Raw genomic sequence first — 21105 nt, forward strand, 5'->3', positions numbered from 1 at the left:
AGTCTTTGTTATATTCTTAAAATATCGTTTCTTTATCTTATTTCTTTATATAAATGATTATATTCTCTTTGTATTTCTCTCGCAAAAGGATGTGTTTTCATATATTTTTATCCTAAAGGAATACTTACTTGGTTACAACGTCTTCTATAATAGCTTATTCTTCTATTATGGTTAAATACGTCAATACCAGTTCCCTGTAATTCCCAACTTATTTCACTTACATATTCTCTGAATAATTCTGATTGTGAAGTGTCTATACATTTTAATAAATCTAAATAAATACTTAAAAGTATTTCTAGCTCTTCTTTCTCTGCCTTTTGTTTTATTTCTTCGTATAAAAATCAATATCTATGTCGTATATTATTAGCAAAAGGATGTCTTTTCATTTATTATTATTTCTAAACTTAAGATGTTTTATTAAATGATATTCTAATTCAGATATTGTAGTAATTATTTTATCTAAGGTTATAGGGTCTTCTTTTGTGGTATTAAGTCTTTTATATTCTATATATAAACAATACAAATTATTTTCGATTTCTTTTAATGTTTTTGTATTTTTAGGTGGTATATTCATTAAGCCAAATAAAAAGGGTACATATCTCTTAAAATCTTATCTACCCAAAGCCCGTGGTTAATATACGCTATTTGTTTTCTAATTTTCCTTAGTCTATTATCTACTTTTTCTAGTTCAGTCCAGACTTCTTCTCTAGATGTTGGAGAAAGTTCAAATAATTTTATACTTAATTGCCTTTGTTCCAATAAGATTTTGTACAATTTTTTAAGTTGTTCTTTTAAGCTTATCTGAGAACAATAATATTCTGAATCTAATATTAGTAAATGCTCGTAGGGTCTAGGCTTTCTTTTTTGTGTTCTTGAATAATTCATATAATAAAGTCTCCTAGAATCTTATGACTTTGATACCAATAATAAGCAGTAACTAGGATATAATAAGCGAAAACAATAAGCAGATAGTAAGATATAATAAGCGGATATATATAAATAATAAGCAGTTATAACAATAATAATAGAGGTATTAAGCAAATATAATAAATAATAAACAAATATAATATAAGCAATATATATATATATATATATATATATGATAGTAAGTATATATATAAGGGCAGTATATATTTAAGCAGTAAGTATATGTAGTTGGTGGATACAGAGAATAATATATAGATAATATGTTAACAATATTTATAAAATAGACAGATAGATATATTAAAAATATAAACAAAACTAATAATAAATAGTGACTAGTTTTTATATATATAAGCAATATAAGTCTAAGTATATATATATATATATATATATATATATATATATATGTTAGTAAGTATATATATAAGTAGTAAATATATATATATTAAGTATAAGTATATATATTTATGTTAGTTGAGTATATATGTTAGACAAGTGGATATAGGTAGTATAGACAGGCAAATATAACAAGTAAATTATTATAACAAGTTATTAAAGCAGGTAAGTAATTTTTTAAGTTATTAAAGCAGGTGAGTAATAATAACATATTAAAGCAGAAAAATCGTGAGTTTGTTTTAATAGGGTGTACAGTCCTACTCAGTACTCCCTCCTTCGTTGTCCTTAGTCCAATATAAGTGTCCAAGTCATAAAGGTCCAAGTGTATTTTCTCCCAATATATTTTATTTTTTATTTTTTGATTTATTGTTTTTTTTTATTTTTTTTTAAAATTTTTATACCTTGTCCATCTCTTTCTTTTCAGTTTTAGGTATATTAACAATATCTTCTTTAATCAAACCCCGGGAGGATAAAACAGTCCTTCTTTCAATCTTCTTCCGACTTTCCAAATCCCTAGAAATTTATAGATTAATCCATCGTTATTTCTAAAACGCTGAGAGAATAACCATATACTGAGGGTATTTTTATAAGTAATTTACAAATTTTGCAAGATCAGGAAAACTATCGGAAAATCGCCGGTAATTCGGATCTTAATAATAAAACATATGTGAAAGAAAATATAAACTTAATTAACTCAAACATAATTTACAAACTTTGGAGAAAATTACAAAGATCTATGTAACTACTACTTACATGTCTTAAGGAAGAAGTGAGGTTTCCCTTTCGGGAGTCCCCTGAAAACTTGACGGCTATCGAAAAATGAAAAACTAAGAAAACTTTTCACACTTTTCACACACTTTTTTTTTTAAGTAACTTACAAACTTTGGAAACTAAAAACTTTAAGAAAAGTTAAGAACTTTATGAAAACTTTTTCACTCTTGATTTTTTCTCTCTTTGGTACACTTTTTGAAGTCATCTTTTAGGTACTATTTATAGGCATTTTTTGGACTTCAAATCCTTTATAAAATATGCTTAAGAAGACTTTTTGCAAGACTTTGCAAGTTGGGTGGGCCCGATGGCTCTTAACTCTTGTCCTTCCATTTATTTTATCTGACATTGCATACGTCTGTAATTTTGTCTTTTGTAGATATCGTCATTGCTTACGTATCCAAATTATGTAAAGCCTCTAAGTCAAACTCCATTCCTGAATCGTCATCTGCGTTTGGGTCTTGGGCAAATTGATTCATGGCTGAGTTGTATTCTTGTTCATATTCATCACTGTCTCCGTCTGATAATCCTAGTCTTGTTTCAGTTCTTGTCTCTTCTCTTGAAATTAAAGAAATTCTGGGTCTTTGTTCTGGTGGTTCTGGATTCATAGATATCTCCTTAGGCAATTGTTCTGCTAATAATTTTTTTATTGAGTCTGCTATTATTTTTTCTATATTTCTTTTTTCATTTTTCTTTTTTCTTAATGAAAATCCCTTCTTATTCTGAGAAGAACTTCCTTCATCTATTGTCTGAGTACCTGTATTTTTAAAACTAGCTGGGAGTATTCTCCCTACACTTTTTAGCAAAGTGTCAGCCATTAACGGATTTGATGTGTTTTTACCAGCTATCGTTTGGGCTGGACTAGCTGTATCATTACCCGATACAGTGGGTCTTGCTGCATTCATTGGGAAATGCACACCCGTTAATGGATTTGAGAAGTCTTTAGCTGTATCATTACCCGATACAGTGGGTTTTTCCATTTTTAAAAAAGATGGAGAACTCTTTGGCTGGGTCTCATAAATTGGCTGAGTCTGTTGTGAAAGTTCAAAATGAACAATTTTTTATACGGTCTTGTAAAATACTTATATGTTCTAACATCTGTCCTTTTTCTTTTACAAGGTTTTCATTATCTTGTTTCAAAATTTCATTGGCTTGATTTAGTCTTGGAAAAGCTCCGGTCATAGAGAAACAATGATCACAAAATATAATTTTGTCTGTGTCTTTGTTAATATTATATTGAGGAATTTTTTGTGTTTTTGGTCTTAAAGCTGGAGTAATAAAATAATTTGATCCCAGATTTCTTCAGGCATAGTCTAGAGTCTCTGAGAGGTCATAAAAACCTTTATAAAGAGGTGTTCTATAATCTTTTATGACGTCCATTACCTCTATCCAAGTCTAGAACACTCCTTGCTGCTATCCTCTGAGAACAACATAGAATTTAAACTTGTTAGTAGTATTTTTCTCAGTAAAATAATAACTTAATGCATTTAGAACTGAAATAACATGATTAAAGTCACTTTTATTATAAGTTATCCATAAATTGTCTAGTAGACATACCTGCGGCTTATCCACTTGTACGTCTGACTTTCGTCTGAAAGTTAAGTTGGATGGTTCATAACATACCAAGTTGTGGGGTCCAAAATTATTCTATCTAATTTTGGCTGCTCTAGAATCGTAAGTGGTCTGAAACAAGTGCTGCTCATTAGTGTCTTTAGATAGTTTTGATGAGGCTTCTGCCTTGCCTTTTCCTTTTCTTGTATTCATATTGAAACAAAAATCATTAGTTGTCTTCTTTAATTATTCTATTTAGTTAATTTGCTAAGTTATTATCTTTTCCTTTAATATGTTCTAAAACAATATTATAAATTAAAGTAGCATCTCCTTTTAGTACTATTATTTTCTAATATACATATATATATATATATATATATATATATGTGTGTGTGTGTGTGTGTGTGTGAAATTATTTTTAGAACAATTTTGTATGGATGACATGGAAATGATGTGGCACTGACGTGGCACGAGTGTAATACACTCTCTATTGTGAGAGTGGTGTTACATTTTTAGGGTGGTATTTAATATACTTGAAAGTTGTTTAGACCTATTTAAAATGCATGCAAAGTTAAAGTACTAAAATAAATTGTGGCGATAAGGTTTTTATATTTTTTCTCTAAGAAAATAAATCATAACTAATGCAAGCACGATGATCACAAGTATTACTAATAAACTATATTTTGCATTATTTTGATGCACTCTTTCAAAACGACCCCTAACACTATAGCCTAGCCAACCTCTAACACTATCTCATCTTCGCGTGTTAATTGGGCAAAGTTGAACCGTTGACTATGTGTTGTAGTCAACGGATCATTGATCATAGTGCTTCTTTCTTATCTCATTACTTTTTGCTTCACATCTTCCAACTACTCATAAATTCGCTATGGACTCCCATAAAGAATTGAACCAAAAATGGAAATATGATGTTTTCTTGAGCTTTAGAGGTGAAGATACCCGCAACAGTTTCGTTTCCCATCTCCACAAACGTCTAGAAAACACAGGAATCGACGTGTTCAAAGATGATGTGAAACTTGAAAGAGGAAAACACATTGCAACAGCACTAATAAAAGCCATTGAAGAATCAAGAATTGCCATAATAATATTCTCTGAGAACTATGTTTCATCCAAATGGTGTTTGGAAGAACTGGCCAAAATTATGGAGTGTGTTGAGACGAAGGGACAGGAAGTTATCCCGATATTCTACAATGTTGATCCATCACATGTACGCACGCAAAGTAATGGCGTTGCTATAGCGTTGGGTAAACACCAAGTGGATTTGAAGGGGAGTGATGTGGGGAAGGTGCAGAGGTGGAAGGATGCACTCTGTAAAGCAGCTAATATAGCAGGATGGGATGTTGGTAAAACTGCTAATGGGTAAGTATATAAAAATCTACTTCATTACACAGTGTTTGGATTGTGCTAACGGTCGCACATCGGCAAAGGGATGGGTAATTGGAACCATTTTATGGACGAACTAACTTTTGAGGTTTAGTTAGACCCAAAATCCATTATTTACAGTGTGTTGTTTGTTGTTCATCATATTGTATGGTATTGTATTGTGTTGTGTTGTATATTCTTGTACTGATTTATGAGTTTTGAGTCTTATGGTCATCATAAATTTGAAAAAGAAAAAAATCATTACGTGTTATCACATGCCTATATAGTGGTGTTCAAGATGAACCGAAAAGCCAACTAAATAAAAAAAAAAAAACAATCAAACTGATTAAAAGGCCAATCTATCCTAGACTTAGTGGACAGAGTTATCTGATTATTCTTGAATTTTATCAAGCTTTCCTTCTCATTCCACCAGATAATGGTCGAGGAACTTACAGATGGACCCTTTGCCTATTATTAAACAGAGATCAAGCAATTTTCCATTTTCAGATTGCAGCAATCATTATTAATCCGATTCCGTTTTGTAGTCTTGGCTGCAAGATACAAGATCCTTTGATAGTGAGAGGTGGCAAGTATCCCATGAAATTAGTCTATCTGCTTTGGCACCAGTAGAGTGGCAGGCACAAATGACTATCTGCCAATAACAACAAAATACCCAGTGTAATTACACAAGTGAGGTCTGAGGCGGGTAGTGTGTTGCAGACCTTACCTCTACGAGGTAGAGACACTGTTTCCAATACACCCTTGGGCCGGGTGAAAACATTAGAAAACAGTTGAAAGAAACATGACAACGCATCCTAAAAATGGAACAGACGCTACCACAAAATAATATGATAACTGAAGTGCTAGAAACAGAAATGGAAAAAAAAGAAACTCCCAGAGTAATACTACGACTACTAGAATGAAAGACTAAGCGAGACAACCGTCAACTACCTATACAACCCTCTACCCTAATCCATGTGTCCTCCATAAACTTCTAGCTGTCTGGAATAATCTTGCTTTATCTTTTAATTTTTTTTTTCTTATTCAGAATTTAAAGCTCAGCAAACAATATTATACCTTTTATAACCAGGATTTGTTTTGACATGTCAACATCTATCTCTACTCAATTATTTTACTCATAGAAAACACAACTCAAATTGGATTATGCTGAATTCATAATGATGAAAACCTGGTTTGAATTGCATCTTGTTTGAACAAAGTATGATCTTGTTCAATGAGAATGGAAATCTTTGTATGTTGGAATCTGCAGAATGGGTGGCACTAAGGATGGCTTGGAGCTAAAACATTAACAGGATTTCTTGTTACTCAAACTATCTTGTTTCTTTGCGCGTATTATACAAGTTTCAAAGAGTTACATTGAATATGGTCTCTGCTTCGCATTGAATATATTTCACTACCTTTCTTATTAGTAATTGTATTTTTACTTAGCACAGAAATGAAGCAGAATGTATCGACCGGATTATAATCGAGAAAATCCAAAATCTGCATCGCACAGTTTCAGCTAATGAGAAGTATTTAGTGGGAATCGACTCTCGTTCTGATGGAGTGGAATCATTGTTGAAAGTTGGATTAGGTGGTGTCCATTTCGTGGGAGTGTGGGGGATGGGTGGCGTGGGGAAGACAACAGTTGCAAGAAAAATCTTTGACAGTATTTCTAACCAGTTTCAAGGGTCTTGTTTTCTTGCAAATGTTAGGGAAGATTCTAAGAAGAATGGGATGAAACACTTGCAAATGACTCTTCTTTCAAGAATGCTAAATGAAAAATCTATGAATATAGCAAGTTTCTATGAAGGAGCTGACATGATTAAAAGAAAGCTTTGTCTCAGGAAGGTTTTAATTGTTTTTGATGACGTGGATAATGACCAACAGTTGGAGTATTTAGTTGGAAAGCATGATTGGTTTGGTGATGGCAGTAGAGTCATTACAACAACCAGAAATGCAGATTTACTTCGTTGCCACGATGAGTTATATTCTGTCCCCGAATTGGCTAAATGTGAGGCTCTTGAACTTTTTAGTTGGCACGCCTTTCAGAGAAGGACTCCGGACAAAGAGTTTTTTAAGCTCTCCAAGTCTGTAGTAGATTATGCTAAAGGCTTACCGTTAGCTCTTAAGGTCTTGGGTTCTTTTCTCTACAAACGAGGCATAACTGACTGGAGAAGTACATTGGATAGACTCAAAGATACTGGATGCCAAGAAATTGTTAAGCAGCTCAGCTTAAGTCTAGATGGATTGGCCTATGAAGACAAAAATATATTTCTTGATATTGCATGCTTCTTTAGGGGAAAACGAAGAGATGAAGTGATAACAATACTAAATAGTTTTGGCTTCAAATCAGAGATTGGAATGGATGTCCTTACTAAAAAGTCACTTATCTATATTTCTGAAGGAATGGTTGAGATGCATGATTTGATAGAACAAATGGGTCAGCAAGTGGCACGTGATGTTGATCGGGACAAACCATGGAATCATAGTCGAATATGGCATGAAAAAGATATAGAAATTGTTTTTCACACAAATCAGGTATGTATGTCTTCTAATCAGATTGAGGATGCTTGAGATTTGTCATTTTCCTTTGCATTCTTTCGGGATTCCTAAATACTAGACGATAGACATTGAGTTGTACAACATTTTAGGGCTAGAACATTTTTCTTATGTGCTATGGGATGTTTATTAATTAAATCAATTGCAACATCTTGGCCACAAGCATACTCTTGTAACTCCGAATGTGCATGTTCCTGTACGGTCCACCAAACGGTTTGAGGAATGACATTCCAAGTCGTTCTTGATTTCTTGCACGACCCCTTGTTGTTCCAGGATTACAGTAGCTCAGAAATGAATTTTCGCATGGTCCAATTCATGCCAAATATTGCTAAAAAACATGCATCACACCTGAGTAGTAACTCTACAGTGCAAGAAGAGGTGGCCAACATCTTCAGTGTGTTCTTCACACACTGGGCACCTACTGCAAAGCTGAAATCCCCCCTTTTGCAGGTTCGAATGAATGAGACAAGCTTCCCTATCCACAAAGGAGCCTTGCTAAACCAGATCTTTTTCCAAGGCCAGGAAACCCTGACATTGTTTGATTCCAACAAATTGTAGCAACTTCTGACTGTAAAGAGACCTCTGGAATGTCCCTTCCATCTGATAGAATCTATTATATTACTGCCCAAAACTATGTTTCTTAGCAGCTGAAACAAAAGACAGTCTTTTCACCTTCCGGATATTTAAGTTCCTTCTAAGAAAGAAATTCCAGCATTACGTTGATTTACATTCAGCAATTACCCCACTGTGCTGCTAGAGAAACTGTGTATGTGTCTGTTCATTTTATTTGTCTTAATGGAAGTACAACTTAGTGAACACTTTCTTTATTATTTGTAGATAGCGAATGATGTGACACCCTAGCTTAGGATAAGAGTCCCACATTGGCAAAAAACAAGAGAGATATTGGGTATATAAGTAAGTAGGCCTTACATCCTAATGACGTATTTTAAAGTCGTGTGGGTTTAGAGCCAAAATGGACAATATCATTAGCGGGTTCAGATGTTACTCTGATATTAGAGTGAAGCGGCTTAAGAAGCCATGTGAGTCTAAACCCAAAGAGGACAATATCACTAACGGGTTGGGTTGTTACAAGTGCTGTCAATTTACTTTTACTTTCTAAGTAATTCTTCATAGAATCTTTTTGAAGTAATGTTGTTATTTGTCTGAGGACTAATTTGGCTGATGTCATTTGGTACAAATTGAGGAGAACGCCTTTCTTGTAAATTAGATTGTTGCAAAGTTTTGTCCCTCTTAGAAGAGAATTTATTGAGGACCTAATAGTTAAAGCATAATATAGGATTTCTAGAATTAGATGTACTATAATTTAGTTTGAGAAACTGTCCTTTGATAAGTTTCACTATAACTTTTTTGTGGTTTCACAATTCTTAGATGCTACCCTACATGGAGAGCTTTTGAGTGAATTTTCTTTTAAAGCTTCCATGTATGCACTTGACATTCAACTTGAAGAAGCAAGTAAATTTTAAGTTTTTAGGAAAGAGCTTTTTCTAATGTAGGGGCATAAAATCTTAAGTTATTGGAGAACTAATTATTGTTTAGGAAATAACTGAGTAATATGATAATAGAAAGGAATATGTAATAAATTCAGAAAACTATTTGATTGAACTTCGAATGGAAGCCAGATGTAAATCAGCTGGTGTTTCCCTGACTCCATTATGCTTTGTCAAAGGAGAATAGGGTGGTCTTACTCTTTGATGTGAATTCCGGTTTACATAGTTCTTTTCTTTTCTTTTCTTTTCAGTGGACAGAGTCAGTTAAAGGCATAATGGTTCCAATTGGCTCAGACCAACATATATGCAAGTGGAGCAAAGCTTTTAGAAATATGCCTTGTCTTAGGTTACTCATTGTCAAAGGGGAGGAGGTCCGACATTACGAACCAGTTTCTGACACCATCAAACATCTCTCCAGTAGCTTGAAATGGCTTGATTGGTCTTACTACAGTTTTGAATCTTTACCAGCAAGTTTTCAACCACGAAACCTTGTTGGGCTCAACATGACTTTTAGTTCTCTTGTTGAAATTTGCAAGGAACCAAAGGTATTGGATGATCTCTTTCTTGACAGTGCTCTAACCATTGATTTTCTTTTACAGAAAGAGTTAGTTAAAGCTAACTTTTTTATTCTTCACCTTTTTATAAGCAGGCATTTGACAAGTTGACAATTCTCAATTTAAGTTTTTCAGAAAATTTACTCCGAACACCCAATTTTTCTGGGATTCCAAATCTGCAGAGAATTGTACTGAAAAGTTGTTTAAGCTTGGTTGAGGTTCATCCATCCATTGGCAATCTCAAAAAGCTTATTTCTCTGAACATGACGAACTGTAAAAATCTCAAGTTCTTACTAAGCAGTATTCAAATGGAATCTCTTGAGAGCCTCAATCTCTGTGGTTGTGAGAAATTAGAAGCTCTTCCAGAAATTAAGGGAAATATGGAATCACTATCAGAGCTTCTTTTGGGATGTACTGCAATTCGGGAACTGCCATCATCAATAGGAAGTCTACTTGGCATCATCTTGCTTGATTTTCATTCATGTGAAAATCTTGTAAGACTTCCAGCCAGTGTTAGCAAGATGAAAAAACTGAAAGTTTTGATTCTCAAAGGCTGCTCAAATCTGTCCACTCTCCCAGAGAGCCTGGGTGATCTTGAAGAGTTGGAGCAGCTCTATGCGGGAAACACTGCCATTTGGCAACTACCAGATTCTATGGAAAAGTTAAGCAAACTTAAAATCCTATCATTAAAAAGTAGACGGGGGATAAAGTCTCAGTTTGCGACAGGTATGATATTCCCTTGTGCATTTAATGGTTTGAAGGAATTGAGAAGTTTGGATCTCAGTGGATGCAATTTATCTGGTGATGAGATTAATGCCCTTACATGCTTGACTACTTTAGCGGAACTAAACCTGAGCAGAAACAAGTTTATTTCTCTACCTGATAGAATCAGTCAACTTTATCAACTTCAATATCTCGACATAACACACTGTCAAGAACTTAAGCAACTCCCCAAACTTCCTCGAAGTATGAAGGAATTGTATGCAGAAGATTTTCTGGCCAAACAAAGTATTCTAGCTCTGTCGATATACCCAAGGTTGTATTTGGTCTCGTTCACCAACTATAGTTTTAATCTACAACCATATACAGAAAAGAGAAATGATAACTCAGTTTTGGATCAGATTCTCAGTTTGTCTTTATCAGACACCAGTGATGATAGGATGTCTTATTCTATTATCTTTCCTGAGCATGCAATTCCTACATGGTTTAAACATCAGAGTATTGAAGAAAAGATCTTGCTCAAACTGCCTCAAGATTGGTATGATAATAGGTTCAAGGGCTTTGCTATATGCTGTGTCACTTGCATGGGGGCAGGTGTCAACGATCCTGATTCAGGGCTATCAGGAAAGTATGACCATACTTTCATCAAAGCCAAATTGTTATGCAATAATCATCCAGAAGAGCTTAAAGTGCTTGAGAAAGAATGTAAAGTCAGTACCACGTCTAGAAATTATAGCTGGTGTGTGTGCTTTGCCTACGTACCATTGCGTTCTTTCCTGCAGTTTTCTGACTCAGAAGTTAGAGACTTTAACCAGTATGGCGTATTCGAGGCATCAATCCAAAGGAAAATCACGAGACAATGGGGAGTTCATTTGATTTACAAGTCTGAAAGACAATTTTTCGAGAGCAGAACTGAGAAAGAGTTGTTTGCTGAGAAGTTGAGTCAATCATTAATAATAGAAGTTGAAGCAACATCATTTGCGGAAACAGTTCAAGCGTATACCAGCTGCGACAGCTTCAGGAGTCAGCTTCAGACCCCCTATCTAAGGAATGACCCTACGGCAGGCGAGACTGAACAAGCTGGTACCTTCGAGGGATTATCAAGAGGTCAAATTTAAGGCAACTAGATAAATGCTTATTATTTCTAATGTAAAAATAGTTTTTAAAGTACGTTAGATTTTGAATACAATGAAGAATTTGGTTGAACAAATTTTTAAAGAATTAGGTAAAATAATAGTAATTGAATTAAAAGTTGTTAAATTAATAATTTACCTGTAGGATTAAAAGATATTAACATGTGAAAATTAAAAGTTTAATAGAAAATATAAGTTGCATAAACTAAAAATTAAACTTGAAAAGGAGTAGCCATGGAAAATGTTACGCAAAACTAAGGTGCTTATAGGGAAACCTTTGAATGAAGTCTGTTTTGCACAAGACATCTAAGTGATAAAAGGTGGTTCAATGTGCAATAGTTGCTATCTGTGTAAAGGGGAACTAGAAAGCTTCTGTTGAATGTCAACTAGTCTCATGTGTGGAAAGATATTGTATAGGATATCTTAGTATACTATTTTTTTAATAAATAGAATGTGTACTTGTCATTTGATATAGAGAGTGATTAGCTATCGTCTCTTAAATAGCGTAAGACTCCTACATAAGGAGTTTCGTTTCTATATTATTCATTAGCAAAAGTCAATTCGGAAAAGTTTCCTATCTTTTGTTGTATCAAAGTCTTAACGATCTTAGTAGAGGCTTAAGTTGCTTCCACCGTCTAGCAAGAGGCCTTACACGGCCTTCCCAACCAATGTTTTTCTTCTTCTTTCTTTCCGGTTTCGGATGGAGGTGCCACTTCTCTCCTCAGCAACCGGCAGTATTCCTCTATGACGCTAGGAGCCCTCCGCTATATCTTAAACTCTTTGTCCTTGTTTTGCAAATTCAAGTTACATTGATGATTTCGGGGAGATATACTACACCATACCTCCTTCTGTGACTAGAATAGGTTCTTTTCCCTATTCAGTGCACCTGTGCAAGAATCACTTTCTTTCATTGTGCATTTCCTTTGAAGCTAAAGCAAGTTATGTTACCATTTGTGTATCTTTTAGCGTCGTTCGTGGAATGCCAAGCATCTCTTAACTGCTGACTTTTCCCCGTTTTATTTTATTAACCCTGCCTGATTTTGCTTTTGTTAGTGGTGTAGATTCCTGTTTAGCAGATTGATTGTAAAGTGGCACTAATACCGACACCGAGTATTGGGATTTTTGGTTCTGGTTTTGCTGTTTGACTGGTGGCCCAGTTTGCATCATGTATCGCCTATCTCAGGAAGAAAGTGATAAATGTAGTAATTCCATTTGGAAATTATGGATTTTAAGTAGTGCAATATTCTGCGTGGATGTGTTTATTAGTTTTGATGTGATACAGTTATCACGTGAATTCGCATCAGTTGCCCACTTGCCCTAGTGCGTTGGTCTAGTGGTAATCGTCAACAAGTGATGTGTGTGTTAGACGCATGTCATAGATTTGAACCCTGCCACAAACAACAATATGGCATTTAAGTGGAGAAAGGTAGGAATAAGCCCATTATCCATGAATTTTGGGATCGTACATCGCTGGCCCCATAGGATTTCTTGGTTATCCAAAAAGAATTAGCTTTAGTTTTAAAATTTTGGATGCTTATTTTCTATCAATAAAGCAGCACTAAGATATTGCTGATTATTACAGAGTATACTTTATGTATATTTTAAATTCATTTTGAGGCTAGTGTGTGATGATTTATAGTGTTTGGGTTGGCAAATTGTAATATAAAGACCAAGTAATATCTCTGTACGGTAATATGACTCGGTTTTTTTTTAGCTGTCTAGGAGGCCACTATAAGATTGACATTGCACCATCTGTAGTTCTGAAGGAAACCATGACCATAGCTAGCGCTAGAGATTTGACATAACACCAAGTGATGTGGAAAACAGAAGAAGCTAAAAACCATGTTTATCTTTAGTTCCACAATCGGAAAGAGGGTGTGACTTTATGCCTGCTTTGAAAGCTTGTGCTAAAACTATTCTAAAAGTCACTGCTGTTAAATTCTCATGTCATATATTACTTTGGAGTGTACAAATGGTATGACACAGACAGACAAGCTGCATGTCAATGATATCTAAACAAGTGAAAATACAATCTTTCTCCAGTCTCCCGTTTGCCAAAGGACATTGTTCTTGTTCTTCTATAAAGAAAAGTCAATGATTGTGTACCATTATGAATTCCAGAGCAACCTGCAGATCCATAGGGACCAAAAATTTGAAGAAAGGATGAGAAGATTCTTTATACTGTGTAGGTTTGTACGGTCATTCTCCAACAAAGGCACAACACATGGGATATCTGAAAGTTATCTTAAATCGGAATAGCATTTAAGATTTCTAATAGATTTACATAATATAAGGCTTATCGTCCATGTAATATACAATGCGAAGCGAACAGAAAAAAAAAATCAGGGAATGATTTTGAGGATTAGTACTGAGAATAAGAAGAAAGATCCCTGAATGCTCTCTTGACATAATTGAGGAGAGTGGTAAATGTTCAAGCAGTGTGAAGAAAATAGCTTTTCTGGGTGAGATTTTAATGATTGCATCAAAAAATACTAGTATGCACAGCAAAAGACTTCCAATTAGTCTTGTCCTTCGGTAAATTAAAGGAGGCTAGAAAGTCCACAAAAGTATTTACATCACAGTCAGTCCTTGTTATACCAAGAATATAAAATATGCGAGGCTCTAAATTTAACCAAGTATACTGCTTACTGTTTGTTTTTGAAACATTTATAAGTTTGTTCTTTTTATATAAGACCAAAAAATCGCGTATATAGGGACATTACAGAGAACAGCGAGAAAAGCCCCTAATGTTCCAAAAGTTAGAAGAAGGAAAAATATTATTGATCGATTCTTGAATGAGACCAGAAAGAGGTCCTATCCTTCATTACCCGGTTTCTGAAGTAGAAACAGCATGTGTCTTCAAGATCAGATGAACACTCAATACTCAATACTGTCCTCAAATTACCAATGGATATCGTTCCTATAGATTTCTTCTTTCTCAATTAATATGGTTTGAACACTAGTCCAACAAATCCAGCCTAGAAGGAGAAAATTGCTTGTGTCAGTCAGTCCCAAAACTCGTAAGGGCAGCTACCTTCAATTAATAGGATTATGGTTGAGTTTATAATATGCTCTCTGCATTATATTAGAATCTTTGTTCTCTATCTCTTTTTACATTTTCACTGTGTTATCTTCTTCCTACTTATACCTAATATCATTCCCTTTGTCTCTCTTTACCTAAAAACGTTGCTGGTTTTAGACACACTTAACCATGAATCTCATCAAAACCAAATTGATATGCAAAGATTATTCATAGAAACTTAAATTAGTCATGGAGAATAGATGTATAATGGGCACAGCTTCATGCATTTACAGTTGCTATCTATGTATTGCATACTTCCCATTTTATAGTCCCTGGCAGGCTTCTGAGATTGTGGAAAATTGCAAATCCAAGCCAGTATTGGTTGTTTGAGGCATTGCAAATGATTGGTGGGGAGTCCATTTGTTGTGGTCTATCGGAAACAACCTCTCTACCTATTCGGAGGTAGTGGTATGGACTGCGTATATTTTACCCTCCACAGACCCCAATTTCTATACTACAACAACAACATGCCAATCCCACAAAGTGGGGGTCTGGATAGGATAGAGCGTATACAGATTTTACTCCTACATCTTGTTAGAACCCAGTAAATCTATTGTATATTCATAATTAGGCATATACATGCGGAGCTTAAGCTATTGAAGACTTTATTAGCTCTTACTCTTGAGGTTAATTTATGCGGATATTTCGTTTTTAGGTCATTATTTAGATTTTATCTCCATTTTTACAAGTTGTGTAAATATAATTTTTTTTTAAAATTATCTTACAAATAATAATAAATTGGGGTCTAATGTTTGCATATATTGCTCAACCTTACCGATAAACTATATGACTGTAGTCTAATGTTTGTTTATTTAATTTAAAATGTTATTCTTAACTAATTACTCAGAAAATTTACTAAGTTTTAACTGAAAATAGGTGGCTATTAATTTTAAAAAGTGTACTTAACAGGGTTGAGTCTATTAATTCCAACAAATTTATAGTGGTACTCTCTTAGTTCCCAATTAGGCGTCACCTTTTTTAGTTTGGCGTCCATTAAAAAATTAGATAATTTTACCATGGTACCTCTTACTTTTCTTTTGAATTAATAAAAGTATTTGATGGAAGTTTAAATCTAACATCATTCAACTCTGTGCTTGTCGACAGCACTTGGGTCTTCCAACCCAGTGAGATCAAGCAAACCATCCATGATTATTACTCCAAACTTTACTTCACTGATTATTTGAGCACTAGACTTAGATGCCAGCTTAACCCCTTTAGTTTTGGATCCATCCGCTCCTCTGCCCATTCCACGCTTGACTCTCCTCCTACTTTGGAAGAAATAAAAAAAGTCACCTACTCCTTCAAGCCCCATAAAGATCCTGGACCTGATGGGATGCACCCATTCATGTACCAGAAATACTGGGCCACCATGGCCCCACTTCTTCTTGATTTTTGCAACAACTCCTTCAATACTTGTTCTATGGATGAGAGGGCTAATGCCACCTATCTTTGTCTCATTTCTAAATGCAAGAATGCCTTTTCTCTAAAGAATTTCAGACCTATTGGGTTATGCAATACTCAGTACAAGATTGTTACCAAGATCATTGTCAATAGAATTAAGCCTTTCCTTCAGCAAATCATTGGTCCCTCTCAAGCTAGCTTTCTACCTACTAGAAGAGCTGCTGATCATGCTATCATTGTCCAGAAATATTTATCCCATTTCAAAAAGATGTCTGGGATCAAAAGTAATATGATTATTAAAATAGATCTTGAGAAGGCTTTTGATAGACTTGAGTGGTCCTTCATTATGCAAGCTCTGACTTTCTTTAATTTTCCTCCTCTTCTCTCTAGATTGATCATGTCTTGCATCTCCACTTCCTCCATCTCTGTCCTTGTTAATGGATCCCCCACCTCCAATTTCAAACCCACAAGGGGAATTAGGCAGGGTGACATAACTCTTTATCCTATTCATGGAATTGTTGTCTAGAAGAATCAAGCATGAGGTGGATATCCTTCATTGGACTCCAATCTCAGTGAGCAGGAAAGGACCCTCTATCTCCCACCTCTTCTTTGCTGATAATCTGACTTTTTTTGCCAGAGCTGATAGAGCCAACTGTCAAACAATTCTTACCACCCTTTAAATTTTCAACATCCACTCTGACCTTAAGGTCAATTCCTAGAATCTAAAGTGCTTTTTTCTAAGAATTGCAGCAATGCTACTCAGCAGGATCTTTCCAATATTTTAGGCATTAAAACAAGCTCTACTTTTGGGAAATATCTAGGGTTCCATATGTTTCACTCCACTCCCAAGTCATTTGATTTTTATTTCCTACTTGACAATATGCACTCTAAACTTGTTAGTTGGAAGACAAAATTTCTTAATATGGCTGGAAGGACTACCCTTGCCAAAGCCTCTCTTGCTGGGATCCCTAACCATATCATACAGATTAACCTTCTCCCTACTACTATGCATAAAAGGATTAATAGGATCCAAAGGAATTTCCTTTGGGGAACTACTGATCTGAAAAGAAAAATGCACTTGGTCAACTGCAAAACCATTACAAAAACCAAGAGAGAGGGTGGCCTTGGTATGCAACAGGCTAGCTTGAAGAATCAAACTCTGTTCTGTAGCTTAACTTAGAGGATGCACTCTTGCCCTTCTTCCCTTTGGGCTAGGATTCTAATCAATAAATACAGCCATAACACCTCTAACCATCTTCATTGCACCTCCAGAGTATAGAGAAACATCTGGGAACTTTGCAAGGATGGTACCTATTGGGTTGTCCACAATGGGACCAAGGTGAATGCTTGGTCTGATAGATGGATCCTTAACCTCCCCCCCTTACATTATCTTATTCAGGGGCCCCTTCCAAATTTGTCTACTCTTCTATCTCAGATTTGGAACTAGGGGACTTGGAATCTTCATGCCCTCCCCTTTGAAATCCCCTTGGACATTCAACAATCTATTCTTCCTACCTTCATGCCTAACTTATCTATTACAAGAGACTCCCCCCGTTGGTTTTTGAATGGCAAAGGATCCTTTTCTGGCAAATGTGCTTATACTATGCTTAGACAGAAAGCTTCAAATTCAAACCAAACTTCTGTCTCTTGGAACTGGATCTAGCAATCCAAGGTCCCTCCTAAACTCCAATTCTTCCTATGGTTTTTGCAACACAACAGTCTCCCAACCAAAAGTACTTTAGCTCATAGGGTGTCACAATTCAAAGGGCCATGAGTGGCACCCACTCTAATCTTCCTGTAATCTTCCTGTGGGAGAACCATCTAAATCGAACCTTTACCCAATCACTTAGTCAATATTAAGATGATGATATCAAAAATCAACATAATAATAATAGTTCAGGGTTAATCATTATTAATACGGAAGTTAAATAAAATACTTATTAAAATACCCAAGATTCGAAAGTCATCGTACAAGAACTACTAATAAAATCATGTCTAAAGAGATTCCCAAATAAAGTAAATTAGGAGTGTTTCATTACCCGAAAGATAGACAATAACAACTAAGATGACCCGTGGCAGCCTGAAGACGGAGTACTCACCCTTCGGATCAAGATCTACTATCAACTCTAGAGGTGAGGTCGTGTCTGAGCCTCTGGAACACTTTCTGCACTCAACAAAAGAAGAGTACAGGGTAGTATCAATACAAACCACTATGTACTGGTAGGCATCATAAGCCAACCCAACTTAATAAGATGTACACAACATAATTTAGAAAAACAAGTAGACAGGCATCTTCAAATAACAAATTCTCATTGGACCAACAACACAATAATAACAAGTCAACAGTGCTCACAAACAAATCATATAACTATCAAGAGTATCAATCATACGGTAAACATCCACAGAATCAACACAAGTATGTACACACTTGCTATGGAACTTATTTTTGCCCAAATAGTCATGACTTGCAGGGAACAGTCTATATTCATGTACCATACCGGCGTGGTACCCGATCCAACATAAATGTAAACGTACCGGCGTGGTACTCGATCCAACATAAATGTAAACGTACCGGCGTGGTACCCGATCCAATATAAATATAAACGTACTGGCATGGTACCCGATCCAACATAAATATAAACAAGTATTACCAATATCAATTTACATAACCTCACAGCATACAACTCAATGTACCAAGTTTACAAGTACATTTAAAGTCATAAGACAATTTCATCAGGTCAATTTCCAATAAACATTTATACATGAATCAACAATCCGAACTTTAACAATTTCAAACATGTACGAATACCAATCCACAAGTATACAATTAAACCATAAGCTACCTCAATCAAAAAATTCCGAATATCACTAGTCTACAAGTGTCTTGCCCTTCCTCGAAATATTTGGAACGTTCAAATCTGTTCAGGTATGTAACCCTACGAGAAACAGTAGCACAATACCACTTAATAACATTGAAAATCCTTAAGATACTACTGCTCTGCCTTTTAACCTATTGAGTCCATTATTATTAGATTATTAAGTAACCATTACCTATTTTAGTTTTCAAAACTTACAGGATCACGTACTAATGCACTAATAATAGAATCCAATCTATTTCTTATCATAATAGCCTAATAATAATAATTTTATAATGTTAAAACTAATGCCTAATCACTAAGCCATTATTGCCTTATCATTACTGCCAATAACGGCAATATGATTAGCAACTCCTTAGGTGGTATTATGTAACCATTAGCACCAGAAACAAAAAAATTGCAATCGTCAATTTGGAACAAGTACCTGTCAACCGTGGTGATGAACCTCGCCCAATATTGATAGCCGTTTTCTTCTTTTCTCTTTTTTTTTTCCTCTGTTATGGTTTAAGAGTTGAACCTATTAACTCCAATTAATCTTAACGTAGGTTGTTGGAGACATAAAAATTATAATTTGACCCTTCACTATTAATTAAATTAATTATCTAAAATACCCACAATTATTAATAAACTTTCGAACATAATTTTCTTAAAACTCAATAACTCAAATAATGACTAACTCACTATGGAACACCTCACGAATCGATACTATGCCTCTCTTAAGTTTAAATTCACGTACACCAACTACGAAGAAAGCTAAAATAGAAAGGATAAGAAAATTTCACAAACGACCGGGAGGATCGTTACATAGGGTATTCACATCAACACCTCTTGTGCCTCCTCTTCCCACCCTTGCGAAGATATATCCCATATTTTCTTCTTTTGTAATGATGCCCTTCACTTATGGACAAATCTAATTGAAGCCTACAGGGGCAATCTCAACATTTCGAGTCAACTGTTCCATCCTCCAATTGGTCAGGCAACTGGAAACTTCTTCAAGCCTCCACCTTTGACAACCTCCTTCCTTGGTCTACTCTCCTGCCTTACTGTCTGTGGCATATTTGGAAAAACAAAAACAACCTCTTCAATCATCTCCAAGGACGACTCAGTTTTAGGGATGCCTATTCTGAGGCCATTGAATTCCTTCCCCTATCCAACTACCATGCTCCAACCCCTCCCCTCTCTATATCCCTTTGCTGGACTCCCCCTCCCATTACTCATTACAAACTCAACACTGATGGGGCTTGTAAGGGTAACCCAGGGAAAGGGGGTATTGGGGGAGTGGTTCGAGATTCTAGTGGGAACTGGATAGGGGTTTTTTGCCAAATTTCCACATACTACCAACACTCATATGGAGCTCTTAACCCTCCTTAAGGGTCTTTCTCTGGTTAATGCTTACAATTGGTTACCAGTCGAAATCAACACCGATTCTTAGCTTATTATTGCCCTATTACAGCAGGGCCATTTATTGTATGATCCCATTCTTGATGCTTGTAGGTCCCTGATTCGACGAATAGGTTCTCCACCAGTTCGTCACAGCTACAGAGAACATAATAGAATAGCTGATGCTCTGGCCAAAGAAGGAGTCAACAACAACCACTTTGCTAATCATGTCTTTTTGGAAGTCCCACCTCTTTTTGTAGCCTGTGAACTTCGGGCGAATAAAATAGGATCATGCTATATGAGAAATGTGACACCTTATGTATCTCCTTCTGCGCTTAGCCAACATGTTTTTGTACTTGAACCGGACTAGGCCCTCGAACTCTTGTATATTGCTTAATTATTAATGCTTCTTTTTCACCCAAAAAAAAAAAGTATTTGATGGAAGTTTAAATCTAACATCATTGCATATACTAAAATCTTACTTTTCTTTTGAATTAATAAAAAGTATTTGATGGAAGTTGAAATCTAACATCATTGCATATACTAAAATCTTGCAAAATAAAACAATCTTTAAATATGTCTTTTATTTAAATATCTTACTGTTCGGTTCCCATCATAATTTTGTTCTTAAGGATAATTCAAGTAAAATCCTGAAAACTCAAATTTTATTGGCTTCGTAAAATCTTAATAGAATTCTATCATCTTCCTTGCAGCAAATTAAATGGGGGCTTAAATTTCTCAAGAACAATAATTACCCTATCAAAGCCAGTTTATTTATTCTCTGTTTATGAAATTTACTTTTCTAACAAAAAATAATAACAATAACAATAACAATTTAATATAAGATTATTATTAATAAGAAAATAAATC

General features: G+C 35.1%; 1 protein-coding gene and 1 long non-coding RNA gene across 2 annotated transcripts; one reads left to right on the forward strand and one right to left on the reverse strand.

The window, feature by feature from the left end:
• Positions 1-4362: 4362 nt before the first annotated feature.
• Positions 4363-11627, forward strand: LOC107855800 (TMV resistance protein N-like). The gene is made up of 4 exons (XM_016700800.2): positions 4363-5016; positions 6474-7560; positions 9341-9634; positions 9739-11627. The coding sequence occupies exons 1-4, from the start codon at positions 4526-4528 to the stop codon at positions 11479-11481; spliced, it is 3615 nt and encodes a 1204-aa protein (XP_016556286.2). The 5' UTR covers positions 4363-4525; the 3' UTR covers positions 11482-11627.
• A 457-nt stretch (positions 11628-12084) lies between these two features.
• Positions 12085-20784, reverse strand: LOC124899301. Its single transcript, XR_007056587.1, has 3 exons — positions 19280-20784; positions 18019-18143; positions 12085-13623 (listed from the first exon to the last, which is right to left on the reverse strand). It is a non-coding gene; the product is annotated as an uncharacterized LOC124899301 (long non-coding RNA).
• Positions 20785-21105: the final 321 nt, after the last annotated feature.

Source organism: Capsicum annuum, chromosome 6 (assembly GCF_002878395.1).
Source record: "Capsicum annuum cultivar UCD-10X-F1 chromosome 6, UCD10Xv1.1, whole genome shotgun sequence".
NCBI classification, from domain to species: domain Eukaryota; kingdom Viridiplantae; phylum Streptophyta; class Magnoliopsida; order Solanales; family Solanaceae; genus Capsicum; species Capsicum annuum.

Bases quoted from the DNA above. Each gene is read 5' to 3' on its own strand.
- LOC107855800 (XM_016700800.2), top strand. From the start codon at position 4,526: ATGGACTCCCATAAAGAATTGAACCAAAAATGGAAATATGATGTTTTC. The intron at 7,561-9,340 runs GTATGTATGTCT...TTTTCTTTTCAG, and splicing joins TTGTTTTTCACACAAATCAG to TGGACAGAGTCAGTTAAAGG. The intron at 9,635-9,738 runs GTATTGGATGAT...TTTTATAAGCAG, and splicing joins AAATTTGCAAGGAACCAAAG to GCATTTGACAAGTTGACAAT.